The 14,247-nt window shown below is 47.6% G+C and overlaps 1 protein-coding gene across 1 annotated transcript in view; it reads left to right on the top strand.

The window, feature by feature from the left end:
• ITSN2 (intersectin 2) overlaps positions 1-14,247 on the top strand; it is an 84,707-nt gene that overhangs the window by 68,234 nt on the left and 2,226 nt on the right. Inside the window, exons 30-39 of the mRNA XM_074152976.1 lie at positions 6,271-6,392; positions 7,392-7,498; positions 8,134-8,317; positions 10,509-10,607; positions 10,782-10,949; positions 11,813-12,025; positions 12,734-12,855; positions 13,348-13,430; positions 13,583-13,666; positions 13,963-14,136. Coding sequence (XP_074009077.1) covers positions 6,271-6,392; positions 7,392-7,498; positions 8,134-8,317; positions 10,509-10,607; positions 10,782-10,949; positions 11,813-12,025; positions 12,734-12,855; positions 13,348-13,430; positions 13,583-13,666; positions 13,963-14,136 — 1,356 coding nt within the window. The remainder of the gene's footprint in view (positions 1-6,270; positions 6,393-7,391; positions 7,499-8,133; positions 8,318-10,508; positions 10,608-10,781; positions 10,950-11,812; positions 12,026-12,733; positions 12,856-13,347; positions 13,431-13,582; positions 13,667-13,962; positions 14,137-14,247) is intronic.

The following is a 14,247-nucleotide window of genomic DNA, read 5'->3' as shown; positions in this document are numbered from 1 at the left end:
GCAACGTGCCTGCATAAAACTACAAATGGATTTTTATTCTGGATGTATTTTGTCAAAACCGGTATTTTGTTATAGAATGAAATCATGTTACTGTAGGCAAATAATGTGCTAGATAATTCCTCAAGTATTCTAGCTGGCTGGATTTCCTTACGAAACTACATTTTAAGTATTTCTACTAAAATATGCTAATCACCCTGAATTGCCTTCTCTGAATTTCTGACTTTGAAAGCCTGTTTAATACAGCGTGAAGTGTGTTGTGCTACATCCGTGGCATCAAGCAGTCACTTACTGTAGCCTAATCATTAGGCAATCTTATAAATTAGCCCATTTCTAAAAGGCACTGTTAACCTGGGGGATTGGAGCCAAACTGACTTCCCAATGTTCAGCGACACTTTTCCTTGAATGCCTAATTGGTACTAATTTGTCTTTGGAAAAAATCAAAACCAACTTCACAACCTATCCGGGATGTTCTAGGAAATAGTTACGTGGCATTTTCCAAAACCAACTGGCATTCTACCCATTTTTTAACTGATAAAATTGGAGATTAGGGTAGTGTTAGGTACAGTTTCGCACAAGTAGTGTGAAATACATAGTTGGGTACGTAGATACGAGCATTGATAATTATTGAAACACCTGCCCCTCAGTTGGAACTGAGGAGTATTGAAGCGTTTGGGGCTTTCACGGTTACCTCTTCATGTTTCAGTATTACCTGAGCACACTCTAAATTCCCTAATTGTAATAATGAAAATAATAATAATAATGATACATCTTAATAATGGTGATTGAAAGAGACGTAGTCCCTGCCATCAGTATTTCTCTCCACTGCAAGTCTGCCTAACACAGCTCGAGCTCCATCACCCGAGAGCTCTGCTCTCCTCTGCACGCTGGTGCAGAAGGAATCGTATACGTACATCAGATCGTCGATAGGAAAGACTTTGCCGAGGATGTATTTAAGGCAAGATTATTTAAAAATAATGTTCTATATCACTGAAGAGGTGTAGCTAATAGAAGCTGGGTTTAAATCAGACTTTTTCTTTCAAAAATGTTACTTTTTCTCTGGTTGTGTGCAATCTGCTCCCTTGTTGGTACAAGCCTGTAGAGTTGGGTTCAGCTGTTGTCCCAGCCAGCCCAGCAGAACTAGCGTTTGAAGCGTTCAGCCCTTATTTGGGTGAAAAAGATTGGCTTTGGAACCAAGGACAAGGTGGAGAATAGAGCTATTTGTGGAACTGATGGTCCCCAGTGAAGAGCTGAGGGTCTAAGTGTTGCTCAGAGCCACACAAGGCTAACACTTCAACCTGGAGCCAGAACTTGTTGGTCTTGTTTCGTATTGTGTCCCATGGGCCAGCAGAGAACGGGGGCCACGGTGTCATTGGGGGTGAGAACGTCAACGGTGCTGTCAATGCACATGAACAGGTACTGAAACACTTCCTAATTCTGTCACTGTCCTGTCTGCGTGAGAGACTGACCACCTACAAAAGCGTAGTTTCACAAAAGCGCAGTTGTCGGAGCCGAGCTCCTGACGCAGCAGCCGGATCCAGGCAGGAAAGCGGTGCCACCACCGAGACCCGGTTGCCGGGCCGGTGTGTGCGAGTGGCCGGCAGCGGTGGAGGGCTGTGAGAGCACACAACGCAACGTCAGCGTTAATGACGTCACAGTTAGGAGTGCAGAGGGCAAAAAGTTCCATCAAAAACGTTACACCCTGATAATCGAAACGTCTCCTACCGGTCATGGAATATTGAGGCCATCTCCACGCTCGGCCAGATCGTATCCCTGTGTGATGTTCTTGGGTCGGGTTGAGAACACCTGTAAATAAGTCTGCTTGTAGGAACGCCGACAGCCCTCGGCCTGCAGTTGTGTTGGGAGCTGCTACAGGGTCGTGCTTCTTTAATGTAACGAACTAATAAAACTGCTACGTAACGGTGTGTGCTGCCTTAAACTCTCTTTCGTTGTTCTCTCCGAGCTAGAGTATCCGTGTTTGAGGATGATCGTTAAGACGTGCAAACGCAGGCTGTGCTTAGCATGAGGCAACTGTTCATCTTTGTTTTTAAACAAAGTTGTAAGATAACTATGCAAATGTATTTTATTAAAGGGACACATAAAAGGATCTAGTTTGTCTCTTGTGGTTTGTTTTTTTTGTGTCCATCTGGGGAGGATTTTTTTCCCAGCGGAATAGCTTGGTACAAGCGTTACATTACCTGGCTCTGCCACGGAGCCGCTTCATTTTGCTTTTTTACCTCTTGAAAATTGAACGATGGATTTCTTCTGTTGTAGCAAGGAGAGCACACTGCCTTTACTGGTTAGGGGAGACTGGATAAAAGCTTTTCCTATGTTTCCCAGGGCCTGATGGAAACCAACCTTTCCATGGTGGCAAATTTCTTGGATTAGTTCCTTTCGGTGGTTTCAGTAGGCAGAGTAGACTGTAAAACTGGTGATGTCCGGCGTCACCATCGCTCTCTTCTCCGGCTGTGCTAAAGGGACTATTTTATTGCCAGCCCATGGGACTTAAGGTGAGATGAAGTCTTTCCGTGGTAGCCCAGGAGAGTAGAGGCAGGCTAATACGGGCAAAAGAAACCAACCCTTGTCTGCTTTTTCCAGCCGTATCAACTGGCTTGAGCTACATAAACTCCAAAAATAATAAAAAAAACACAACAAAACAAAAACGGGGGAAAAAACCCCAACCCCCTAAACAAAGCCATCTAGTTCCTTACAAATGCAGTTTATACAGACCGCCCCTTAGCCCTAAAGAGTCATCGCTGGTGCCCGGGAGCAGCGATGCCTCTGGTGTAGATAGATCCCTCAGGGCAAGAGCTTGAGCTCCCATTTGAGGCTTAAGATGTGTTTCCAGAGCTCGGTGCCCAAGCAGATCCAGGTGTCTTGCAAAGCCTTTTATCCATGTGGTTTTTTTACGTCCGTTCTCTGGAATTGGCTTTTAAGTGAAGAATTTAAAAGAAGGGGAGTGAATTAAGCAAAGAAAAAAATGGAAATTTTTTGGAAATGGTGATAGGTCTCGTTCATCTTTCTTTGACTGGAAGATTTCTTTCCTTCCAAAAGTGTCGTTCTTCCCCTTGAACGTACTCAAATCCAAAAGATGTCAGTAATTGGAAGGGGTTTCTCCCCCAGCCCCCACCCCCACCCCGTGTTTTTCAGGCCTTTGAATCTCCTGCAGGATAGAACATCTTTTAACTGTGAACCTCGGTCATTTTTCATGCGGGATTATGTGAGTAGGAAGAAAGTATTTCTTGTTCAGGTATATTTGGAGAGGGAAGTCTAATTTTAACCGTAACTTCAGAGACTGGGATTTCCTGTTTACAAACTCTCCAGCTTGTTTTACCCAGCCCCTGCGAGACAGCTGCTTCCTCCTCTTGGAAGAGCGGGATTTATCAGGAAAAGGTACCTGGTTTGTGGCAGACATCACTCTCCTGCGATGCCCGAAGTTTCAAAGGTACCAGACCCCCACTGCTGGGTTCAGCGTTCCCTCCAGAGGGAGGTGAGCAGCTGAGATTCCCCCTCTGCAGGCGCTGCCCAAAACCTCACCGCTTTTCCTTAGCTGCGGTGGGGAGCTGGGGATGAGGCTTCACAAGGCAGAAGCCACACCGACAGCTTCCTGCTGCCGAAACCAAGCGGTTTTACTGCTTCCACACACGTTCCTGGCCGCTAAACGAGCAGAAAACTACTGTTTTCTTTTCCCCGCCTCGGGATTTGGGATTCGTTTGCTGGCAGGGTGTGAGCTGGGAGTCAGATAAGTGCCAGAATTGATGCAAGGGAAGGAGGGAACAGGAAGGTGGGAGGAGAATGGGTAGAGATACGGGTCCACCCTTTTCCCTACCAGTGATCCCGGGGGTCGCTATGGCCACGTTGGGGAAAAACCCATTGGGAAATGCAGTAGGTAGGTTGTTTTATTCTCTGTCTCATCACCTTTCTTCCCTTCAGATCCCAATGCCTGAATTCACCCTCTAAAATCAGACGTGTGGATTCCACGCTGTGTTTTTATGCCAGTATCATCAGACCCATCAAAATTTGGGGTGTTTCCAGTAATGCTTATTTAAATATAATACGGGACTCATCCGTTCATCCCAAAGGCTGACAGTCCAAATACAAGATTAGTGCAGGAGCCAGTTAATTTAACTGTATTTTTGCATCTGATAATGAGTTTATAAACCAGATGTGGTTTAGGTTATAAAAAAAAAGGCCTGTTTTCCTTCCAGTGTTTGCTTCGACTTCAAGTAGACAGCGCGAGGCAGACCCAAACCCCAGCGCGCGGGTTGTTCTCACAGCTGTGATACAAGCGAACAGCAACGGGAGCTTCGGTCCCTCCCCGCTTGTGTTGCGGGGTTGTACCTTGCACTAGAAGAGAAAACCACGTGGTCAAAGCTGAGATTTCCAAATCTGGACAAATCAAGTCCGGTTACTGGGCAAACCCTTGATTATCCTAAAATTTCATGTCTCGGGAACCAGGTGGGCTCAAACTCAGCGCTGTACAGACTAGAGAATGACGCTGGGATCCAGGAAAAGCACACGTTGGCCACAGTCCATCGTGATGGACCAAGATACCAAGCTTGGTAGGAATTACTTTGATCTGTAACTTTGCTCCTTTTTCCTCATCGAATTTTGGCCTGATTGTAACTTTGGGAATAGCCAAGGCCAGAAGCAGCGTTCTGCACGATCAAACGAGCTGCAATCCCAGCTCTCTTCATAAAAAGTGGTGTGGTTTTTTTGGTTTTTTTTGGTTTTTTTTTTTCAAATCTTGTCAAAAAGCTTAAGATCTGTGATCCTCCTTACGGGTATAAAACAGAACTGAAAAGTCCTGATTTTCAATCTAGCTATTGCCTTTACTGCTTGATTCTTCGTGTTGTCCAGAGGGTTTCCCCGTTAAAATACTTCAAGCTCCATTTGACAGTGTTTCTCTGTTGCTGAAGGATGCTGCTCCTTCAAAGCCTGTCCAGCGGGAAGCGCACGACCCCGTGAGGTTCCCATTAAGCCATTGTCACTTCATGTTCAGCGTTTCTTGGGTTTTTTTTCCCCCCGGATTTGTTACTAACTCATTTTAATTGCATTATTCAGAGCAGCCTTGCCCTAAGGAGATCTATACATTGGCAGTGACTAGAATCAAGTCCCATTCTAGTGTCCTGGCTGTGTTAGGGGGAGAAGGGAGCCACAGCCCCTCCGTGCTGTAGGTCACGCTGCCTTGTCCGACACCTGCAAACTTTCAAAACGCATCGTTCCTCTAGAAATGCCGCGTGTAAATGAGTCCCTGCGACGTCCTTTCTGCTACCCTGCAAAATCCACGGGTCGCCTTGCATTAAAATCTGATGCCGTCACATCAAGCGGTAGATGTATGTCATGGATTCTGTGATTCTGTTCTCAAACGCTCCGTAATTGTTTCTTTTCTTTCCCCCCGCCCGGCTGCTCTGCCGTACCCTGCCGGCACGCGCTGGGTAACACGGGGACAGGGGTTTGACTTTCTGTGCTCTCCTTTACCCATCTAAACGTACTCACCGCTTCGTTTTTTACCAGTTTTCGATTTGGTTACTAGATTTCAAACACCGTTGTGCTTACTAACGTATATCCGGCAGGAAAAAAAGCAGGGTGAAGCTGCAGGGTCTGCATGTTACCACCGAAAATTGGGGTTTGGGTCGTTGTGTGTCTGTGTGTTCCTGTGCATGATTTTGACTATTCGTATTTCGGGCTCATTCTGTTTCTAAACGAGAAAAAAAAAAAAACCCCAGTTGCGCGACTGTGAAGTGACGCAACTATCCCATTATGCGTTCTAACTTGACATCTGTACTGGTGGTTTGTATCACACGTTAGTAACCGAGGCAGAGTACTGTAGAAATGGGGTGGAGATTAAAGGTGCAATGTCACAAGCCAGCCCCAGACACGTTCTAGATGACATCATCTCCCCAAAGACATGGCGTAAGGTAAGAGAAAAATCAGTGTTTCGAAACGGTGGGGCAGAAAAAGGAGAAGAGATGAGAAAAATCATCAGACAAACGAGTGGCAGGAAGTCAGGAATTCTTTTTTGGCATCACAGTACAAGAACAAGGGATTTTCGAAGAAATAAAAAGGTGACAGAAAAATGACATAAAGGGGGAGGGGGTTGGTCACTACGTCACTGGATTTTGAAACCCGCTGCTGCCGGGGACAGGGTTTTTAAAGAGAAATGCGTGTATATAGACTGAACCGAAGGCTGGTGTGTGTTGATGCAATTTCATTAATTCCTCAGATCCGATGGTCTGAGTGGGATCTAAACTACTGGCTTCCTTCTTGTAGGGTGTGCTGATCTCCAGAGCCTTGACACGATGCAGCCGATGGAAAGGAAAAGGCAGGGCTACATTCACGAACTCATCCAGACAGAAGAAAGGTACATGGATGACCTTCAGCTCGTCTTAGAGGTGAGATGTCTTGGATGTGAAAATGCACTTGGAAAAAGAACACCTCTGCCTTACTGAATAAGAGCCATAAAGGGATTTTTAGGAATTGTGAAATGCTAGAGGAAGAAAGTGAGGCTGTGTGAGCACTTCCCTTTCCAGTGAGCGTTATGTGGTTGTCCACCAGGCAAAAACCTCACACTGTGAAAGCCATCGTCTTACAAGGACCTTCCCGTGTTGCACATCCTGTTCTTGGGTGTTTGGGCTCAGTGTGAAGGTGCTGGGCTGGGCCGGGCTGTCTGGCAGAGCTGCACAGGCTCGTGACAGAAGCTGCGGAAGCACCATAAAAGTTTATCATCTGCCTTCATCCCCCATTTTATTTCTGGAAGCAAAACCACCTCACTGGGCAGGGCAGGAACTGGCCGGTGTTAGGTGGTCTCAGGAGTCTGACTTGACCTCTCTGTGTAAACCAACTCTGCGGTGAAGTGTTCAACACGTTAAATAGACGGAGTTACACGGGTTTTCTGCTCTCCGGGAGTGCTGTGCCAAGGTCTCTGAAAGAAGCTATAGCTCTGCATGCGGGCTGAGGTATTTGAAAGATGGGTAGACGTAGCGCTTAGAGATAGGGTTCGGTGATGGGTTTTGCCAGTGTTAGGTTGATGGTTGGACTCGAGGATCTGAAAGGTCCCTTCCAGCCGAGGCAATTGTGTGATTCTATGTGATGCAGCACTGCAATCTGTGTAGCAATTGACTCCGACATGATGGGAACACTCTGCTCACTCAGCCTGCAGGTCCCACTTGTCCCTGCTTCACAGACGATGATGACGGTGTCAGAATGAGGTCACACTCTTAGGAAAACTAGCAACAGCTGTCACAAGCGCTAGTAAGGAATTGCTTTTAACTTCTCCTGGGAAACTGGACACTGAGCCTTCAGAAGAAGCAAAATCACTGCTAGGCTAAACGAGAGGCTGAGCTGCTTCTGCCTCTGAAGAATTTCTCAGCTTCCTGGTTTTTTGACTGCAGGTTTTCCAAAAGCCGATGGCCGAGTCAGGCTGTCTCACCGAAGGAGAGATGGGGCTGATCTTTGTTAACTGGAAGGAACTCATCATGTCAAATACAAAGCTACTGAAGTGAGTACTGACCCACTTTTTTTTATGTTTTTCTCTTCATCTTTGTTCTCTTGTTCCTTTCCCCAGGAAGTTTTCTGGTTTTACAGTAAATATTTCTGTCCTTGCTGATTATTTCCTGCGCACACGTGCATTCAGAACAGCTAAATGCATTCAGACAACCTCACAAAGGAGGAGTTGTTATGAGAGGGGGGGGGAATAAACAGCAAGAACAGATGCACATTTCCTATAATACCTTAGAAATAGAGCCTACACAAAAGCACGCGCATGGGAGGCGTTCTTCCCAGTTTTCTGCAGAGCAACCTTCTGTTCTCTAAAAATAAACTTTGGAGAGACAAAGTGGCTAATAATTCATAGAAACGGGATGCTGGTTGAATGTAGAGATTGATGCCCATTGTCTCAGAAACCTTCAAGGAGAGTCTTGAGTCCCGCAGACCCCACCAGGGAGATGGTTCAGCTTGGTGTGTGGTGCTGGGGGCTCAGGCCGGGCCCTGCGCCGCCTGGAAGCGCCCGTGCCGTGTAAGGGGCTTCGCCGCGCAGGCGCGCGTCCTTTCAGAGACGGGTGTCGTCAGGATCTTCTTGATTTCGGCCTCGCAGACTTGGCAGCCAAGCTGGACGGTGATTTCTTTCCTCTTCAGAGCCTTGCGAGTGCGTAAGAAAATGGGAGGAGAAAAAATGCCAGTGCAGATGATTGGGGACATCTTAGCAGCAGAGCTCTCTCACATGCAGGCCTACATTCGGTTCTGCAGCTGCCAGCTTAACGGAGCTTCCTTGCTGCAGCAGAAAACTGATGAAGATGCTGATTTCAAAGACTACTTAAAGGTATCTTATTCAGTAGCTTTTGTGCCTTCTCCTTTCCTCAATGACGGGAGCCCCGCTAACCAGCATCGACCAGATCAAAATAACCCAAAAGAGTAAAATCTTGCAAAAATAGTTAAAAACCTTCCAAGGCGTATTTATATGATGACCGTGGTTGACACTGTGTGTGCTTTTTATTTATATACCTGTCTTTCTAGCTAATTTATTACTCCCCATCCCATTGCTCGTTACTTCAGTGTAACACTAACGCCACAAAGGGGTTATGAAAGGGAGGTCCTGCTTAACCAACTTGATCTCTTTCTATGACCATGTGACCCACCTTCTGGATGTGGGGAAGGCTGTGGACGTTGTCTACCTGGAGTTTGGTAAGGCCTTTGACACCGTCCCCCACAGCGTTCTCCTGGAGAAGCTGGCGAATCATGGCATAGACAAGAGTACTCTTCACTGGGTAAAAAACTGGCTGGATGGCCGTGCCCAGAGAGTTGTAATTAATGGGGTGAAATCCAGTTGGCGGCCGGTCACCAGTGGTATCCCTCAGGGCTCAGTTTTGGGGCCAGTCTTGTTTACTATCTTTATTTATGATCTGGATAAGGGGATTGAGTGCACCCTCAGTAAGTTTGCAGATGACACCAAGCTAGGTGGGAGTGTTGATCTGCTTGAGGGTCGGCAGGCTCTACAGAGGGTCCTGGACAGGTTGGATCAATGGGCCAAGGCCAATGGGATGAGGTTTAATAAGGCCAAGTGCCGGCTCCTGCATTTTGGTCACAACAACCCCAGGCAACGCTACAGGCTTGGGGAAGAGTGGCTGGAAAGCTGCCCAGCAGAAAAGGACCTGGGGGTGTTGGTGGACAGCCGGCTTAACATGAGCCAGCAGTGTGCCCAGGTGGCCAAGAAGGCCAACGGCATCCTGGCTTGTATCAGGAATAGCGTGGCCAGCAGGAGCAGGGCAGTGATGGTGCCTCTGTACTCGGCCCTGGTGAGGCCTCGAGTGCTGTGTTCAGTTCTGGGCCCCTCACTACAGGAAGGACACTGAGCTGCTGGAGCGTGTCCAGAGGAGAGCCACCAAGCTGGTGAGGGGTCTAGAGAACAAGTCATATGAGGAGAGGCTGAGGGAACTGGGCATGTTTAGTTTGGAGAAGAGGAGGCTGAGGGGAGACCTCATTGCCCTCTACAACTACCTGAAAGGAGGGTGTAGAGAGGTGGGTGTTGGCCTCTTCTCCCAAGGGAATAATGACAGGACCAGAGGGAATGGTCTAAAGTTGTGGCAGGGGAGGTTTAGATTAGATATCAGGAAGAATTACTTTACTGAGAGAGTGGTCAGGCACTGGAACAGCCTGCCCAGGGAGGTGGTGGAGTCGCCATCCCTGGAGGGATTTAAGGAACATGTAGACATGGCACTTCAGGGCATGCTCTGGTGCCCGAGACTGTTGGGTTGTGTTTGTTTGGGGGTGGGTGTGGGGTGGGGTTGTGGGTGTTTGTCTTGGTTTGGCTTTGGTGTTGTGGGGGTTTTTTTCGTTTTGTTTTTTTTTTGTTTTTGTTTTGTTGGTTGGACTCGATGATCTCAAAGGTCTCTTCCAACCAAGAAAATCCTGTGATTCTGTGAAAGTGCCTGCACCTTCCCAAAAATTCATGCTGTCAGACAGGGTTAAGAGCCTGGGGAGTTGAAATAAAAAAAGCCGTTGTCCTGAATGCGCTTCAAATTCAGCGGGGCCTGCGGTGTGTCTGAGCGGTGAGGTGGCAGCCGGGGCCAGAGGCGTGACCCGAGTGTCACAGGCAGGCACACTGCAAAAATAAAGGACTTGCTGCCACGCCGCAGCTGATGCGGGGGCTTTGAGGCTGTGAAAGGAGAAAGGCCAGAACTGTTGACGTCAGGCGTTTGTTTCTCTCATTGCTTTGTGTTTTCAAAACGCGAGCAGAGCCTGTGATGTGAAAATAAAAGCCGGGACAGTTTTGAATGTAAGGATTCTGCATGAGCAATGATCCCGAGGCTTGTGCTGTCAAAGCATCCGAGTACGACGACAGTGCCAGCTTTCCTGTTTGTTCTAGATATAGTATTGTTTGCTTGCTGAAAAATCTAAGATTTCTCGGAATGCCTGGAAAAATGAATCTGATCAGACAGTTTTCAGTGCAGTGAGGCAGCTGTTTCTTGATGAGTAACGTGATGTCTGTGTTAAATCTCTGGGTTGCACCATAGAAACTTGCCTTGGACCCTCGCTGCAAAGGAATGCCCCTCTCCAGCTTCCTCCTGAAACCTATGCAGAGAATCACCCGCTACCCTCTGCTCATAAAGAGTGTGAGTACCCTCAGCCACGGTCTCGAAGTGAATGCTTTTGAGTTTGAGCTTGATAGCAAAAAAAAAAAAAAAAAGCCTTGTCCCTTTAGGGGGATTTCTACGAGAGCACGGAGAAGCAGTACCTGTGTTTAGCTGGTTTTTATTCTGATTTCTCCCTTTTTTGATCCGTGCCAGATTCTAGAGAACACTCCAGAAAACCACCCCGATCACAGTAACCTCAAGCTTGCCTTGGAGCGTGCGGAGGAGCTGTGCTCTCAAGTTAACGAAGGGGTGCGTGAGAAAGAGAACTCGGACAGGCTGGAATGGATACAGTCCCACGTCCAGTGCGAAGGCCTCGCTGAGGTAGCCACATCGATAACGCTGTACGGCGGAGGCTTTTCCGAGCCATTTCAGAAAGGCCGGGGGGAGGAATGGAGGTCCTTGCTCGCATCCGTTACTGGAACACGATTCTCTGCTGAGCTCTTGGCAGAGAAGCTTTTATTATCTTCTGCTTACAGCCATGATGTGATGAGCCCTTCTTTTTCATGGTTTTCACAGTGGAGAAATCTTGATTTATCAGCTTAAAACTGATACTATTTAAACTGTTAAACAAACAGAAATAACTCTTATCTCTGAAGTTCTGCCTGTGCTGCCACTGCGCTGAGTCAGATGTTACCATGTGGGATTTCACTTAGTGTGTGTTTCCCAGGGTTTTCCATCACGCAGAAAGGGCACAGAAGCCCTCACTGCCAGATCCTCAAAAGTAGGAGAGGTTTAGGCTCCTACACCTTTCAGGACAGCCTTCAAAACGAGGCGGGCGTTGTGACGGTTCTCCGCTGGCTGCTTAATGAACCGGGGCTTGACAGGCCCAGAAGGTCTGTCCTAGTTCCTTCACCTAATTGCGCGCCTGTGAGAGGTGACCTGACTGCAGACTCTGCAGGCTCTTCTTAAACACGGCTTCTGGGCCACAGAGAAGTGGCCATGAGCTGAATGCCTTCATCTGGTCAGCCCCGGGTGTCGGTAAGGGTTAAATCTACTTGAGGTCGGGAGCAGTGCTGATACCGTGGCAGATCATAAAACAGTCTCCCTTCTCTTCGTTTGTAACTAAATTCATTACACAAAGCAGAAGAGGGTTTTGAGCAGCTTGAGCAATCTCTGCTGCGAAGAGGAGCAGGAACTGATGTCTGCATTAACTTGCTGCTCCTAATGGGTTTTGTCTCTCCTAGCAACCGGTGTTCAACTCCCTCACAAACTGCCTGGGACCACGGAAGCTCCTGCACAGTGGGAAGCTGTACAAGGCCAAGAGCAGTAAGGAGCTCTACGGCTTCCTCTTCAATGACTTCCTCCTGCTCACCTACATGGTTAAACAGTTTGTCTCTTCCGGCTCCGATAAACTCTTCAGCCCCAAATGCAACTCCCAGTTCAAAATGTACAAAATGGTGAGTGGATCAGGGTGCCCCGTGGTCGTGTTGATACAGTGGGACCTGGTTTCTGATGAGGAACGCTCTTCTCCTGGCTGGGATGAGCCGTCTGGCCCTGTCTGATCCTTTACGGTTGTACGGGCACATCCGCCGTTTGACTTAGTCCCTGGAAAAGGACAGGCTTAATAATACACTGGTTTGATAAAACACTTCTGTCCACTTTGGGGTGAAAGGGCAGAAATAGCATCGTGCCTGAGCAGCTGAGTGGGATGTTCAGAAGCAGGAGCCTTGAGTTAAGTTTGCACAAGTTCCTGCACCTTCAAGAAAATACCTGTCTTTCTTTAGAAAAGAGTAAAAGGTGCAAAACTTTAGTCTCTGTGTCCACACAGTGCGTGTTCTCAAGATTTTGGAGTTGGGGAGATGTTTAAGTATCAGGGCTGCTTTCCAACAGGGAACCTGGGAGATCTCCAGGATTTCCAAGCTTCACACTGCAGCTCTGCTTATGCGGTCCTACCCCTTTTACAAAGTTCTTCATCTGGGGACACAGAATGAGGTGTATGGCCAGAGTAGTTTTTCTCTCGGTCTTTTCTCACATCCTTTATATGGTGATCTGATTGTTTGTCCTGTGTCCTCCGACTTTCATTTTTCCTACAGTAAAACAATGTATTTAAACATCCTTGTAGAGTTTCCGCTGATTGTCAAAAGAGATGTTTGCTTTTCTTCCAGCCTGTTTTCCTTAATGAAGTCCTAGTGAAATTGCCCACAGATCCTTCAAGCGATGAGCCAGTTTTCCACATATCACACATTGACAGAGTTTACACGCTTAAAACCGACAACATTAACGAGCGGTGAGTAGTGAAAATGCAGATCTGAGCTTAAACTTGTTGATCGTGGCTGCAGGCTGTTCCCGGTGAGGAGACATGGGGGTCTCAGAGTTCAAGAACAGGTTTCAGTGTCTCGGTCAGGAAATAAACTCATTTGAATTAAAAGTTCCTGTAGGTTTTTCCCCAGTCTTGGTCAGTCTTCAACTGGAGCAGCTCCAGTTTCATTTATTTGGGCTGATGTGGAAACGTGGCATAGAATCATGGAATGGTCTAGGTTGAAGATCATGGTGTTCCAATCCCCCTGCCACGGGCAGGGACACCTCCCACCAGACCAAGTGAGTCTAAGATGAAATCCAAAAACTCCATCACTTTAGTCCTTGAACTAACTTGATTTGTGATGCCTCTGAAATCCAGTGGGGGTAAAAGAAATGGCAAAAGAGACTGGGGCGGAGTCGCTGGTATTGGGGAATTTCCTGCCTGTGGTACGACCCTGACCGTAGGGATTGCTCTTTGCAGCACTGCCTGGGTCCAGAAAATCAAAGCGGCGTCAGAGCAGTACATCGAAACTGAGAAGAAGAAACGTGAAAAGGCTTATCAAGGTACGTACCGAGTTCTGTGTCTCCCTCTCATCCACTCGGACGCGTCTTTTCTGGAGGGTGCCACAGTCTCCGTGTGGGATCTCCCTCTTCAGATCTATTGCCGGTTTTTACAGTTGAATCAATCTGTTTATTTCCGACTTCTTTGTTCCCAGCGCGCTCACAGAAGACCTCGGGAATAGGACGCTTGATGGTGCACGTGATTGAAGCAACAGAGCTAAAGGCCTGTAAGCCCAACGGTAAGTGAGGGAAATAGCGTCAAATCACTTTTATTCCTGCGATGTCTGGAAAGGCTGGCTGAGAGGAGTTTGGTGATTTGAGAAACTGTGGATTCAGCTACAGCTTCTGAATGAATTAGCCATTACTTAGCTTCAGAGGACAGAGTGAAGAGCCAGCTCTGTGCTGCTCTAGGATCTAGGGATTGCCTAACCCACATTTTCTGGACAAGCAGCATCCATGTATGTCCAAGCAGGCTCCAGACGGGGAGGGAGGTTCCTGCGCTGCAGAGGTGTTTCACTGCTCCTTCTGTGTTTAGGGAAGAGCAACCCGTACTGTGAAATCAGCATGGGCTCTCAGAGCTACACCACGAGGACCCTGCAGGACACCTTGAACCCCAAGTGGAACTTCAACTGCCAGTTCTTCATTAAGGATCTGTATCAGGACGTCCTGTGTATCACCATGTTTGACAGAGATCAGTTCTCACCCGATGGTAAGTGTGAACACTTGTTTTAGGAAAAGAAGGCTTTTTGGTGACTTGGGGCACACAATTCCTCAGTTCTGAGAGTCTGAAGGTACGATCGCTTCGGGACAAATGTTGTGT

The sequence above is a fragment of the Numenius arquata genome, chromosome 9, assembly GCF_964106895.1.
Source record: "Numenius arquata chromosome 9, bNumArq3.hap1.1, whole genome shotgun sequence".
Classification (NCBI taxonomy): domain Eukaryota; kingdom Metazoa; phylum Chordata; class Aves; order Charadriiformes; family Scolopacidae; genus Numenius; species Numenius arquata.
Note: the sequence above shows the minus strand (reverse complement) of the source record. Positions and strands in the feature narration are given on the sequence as shown.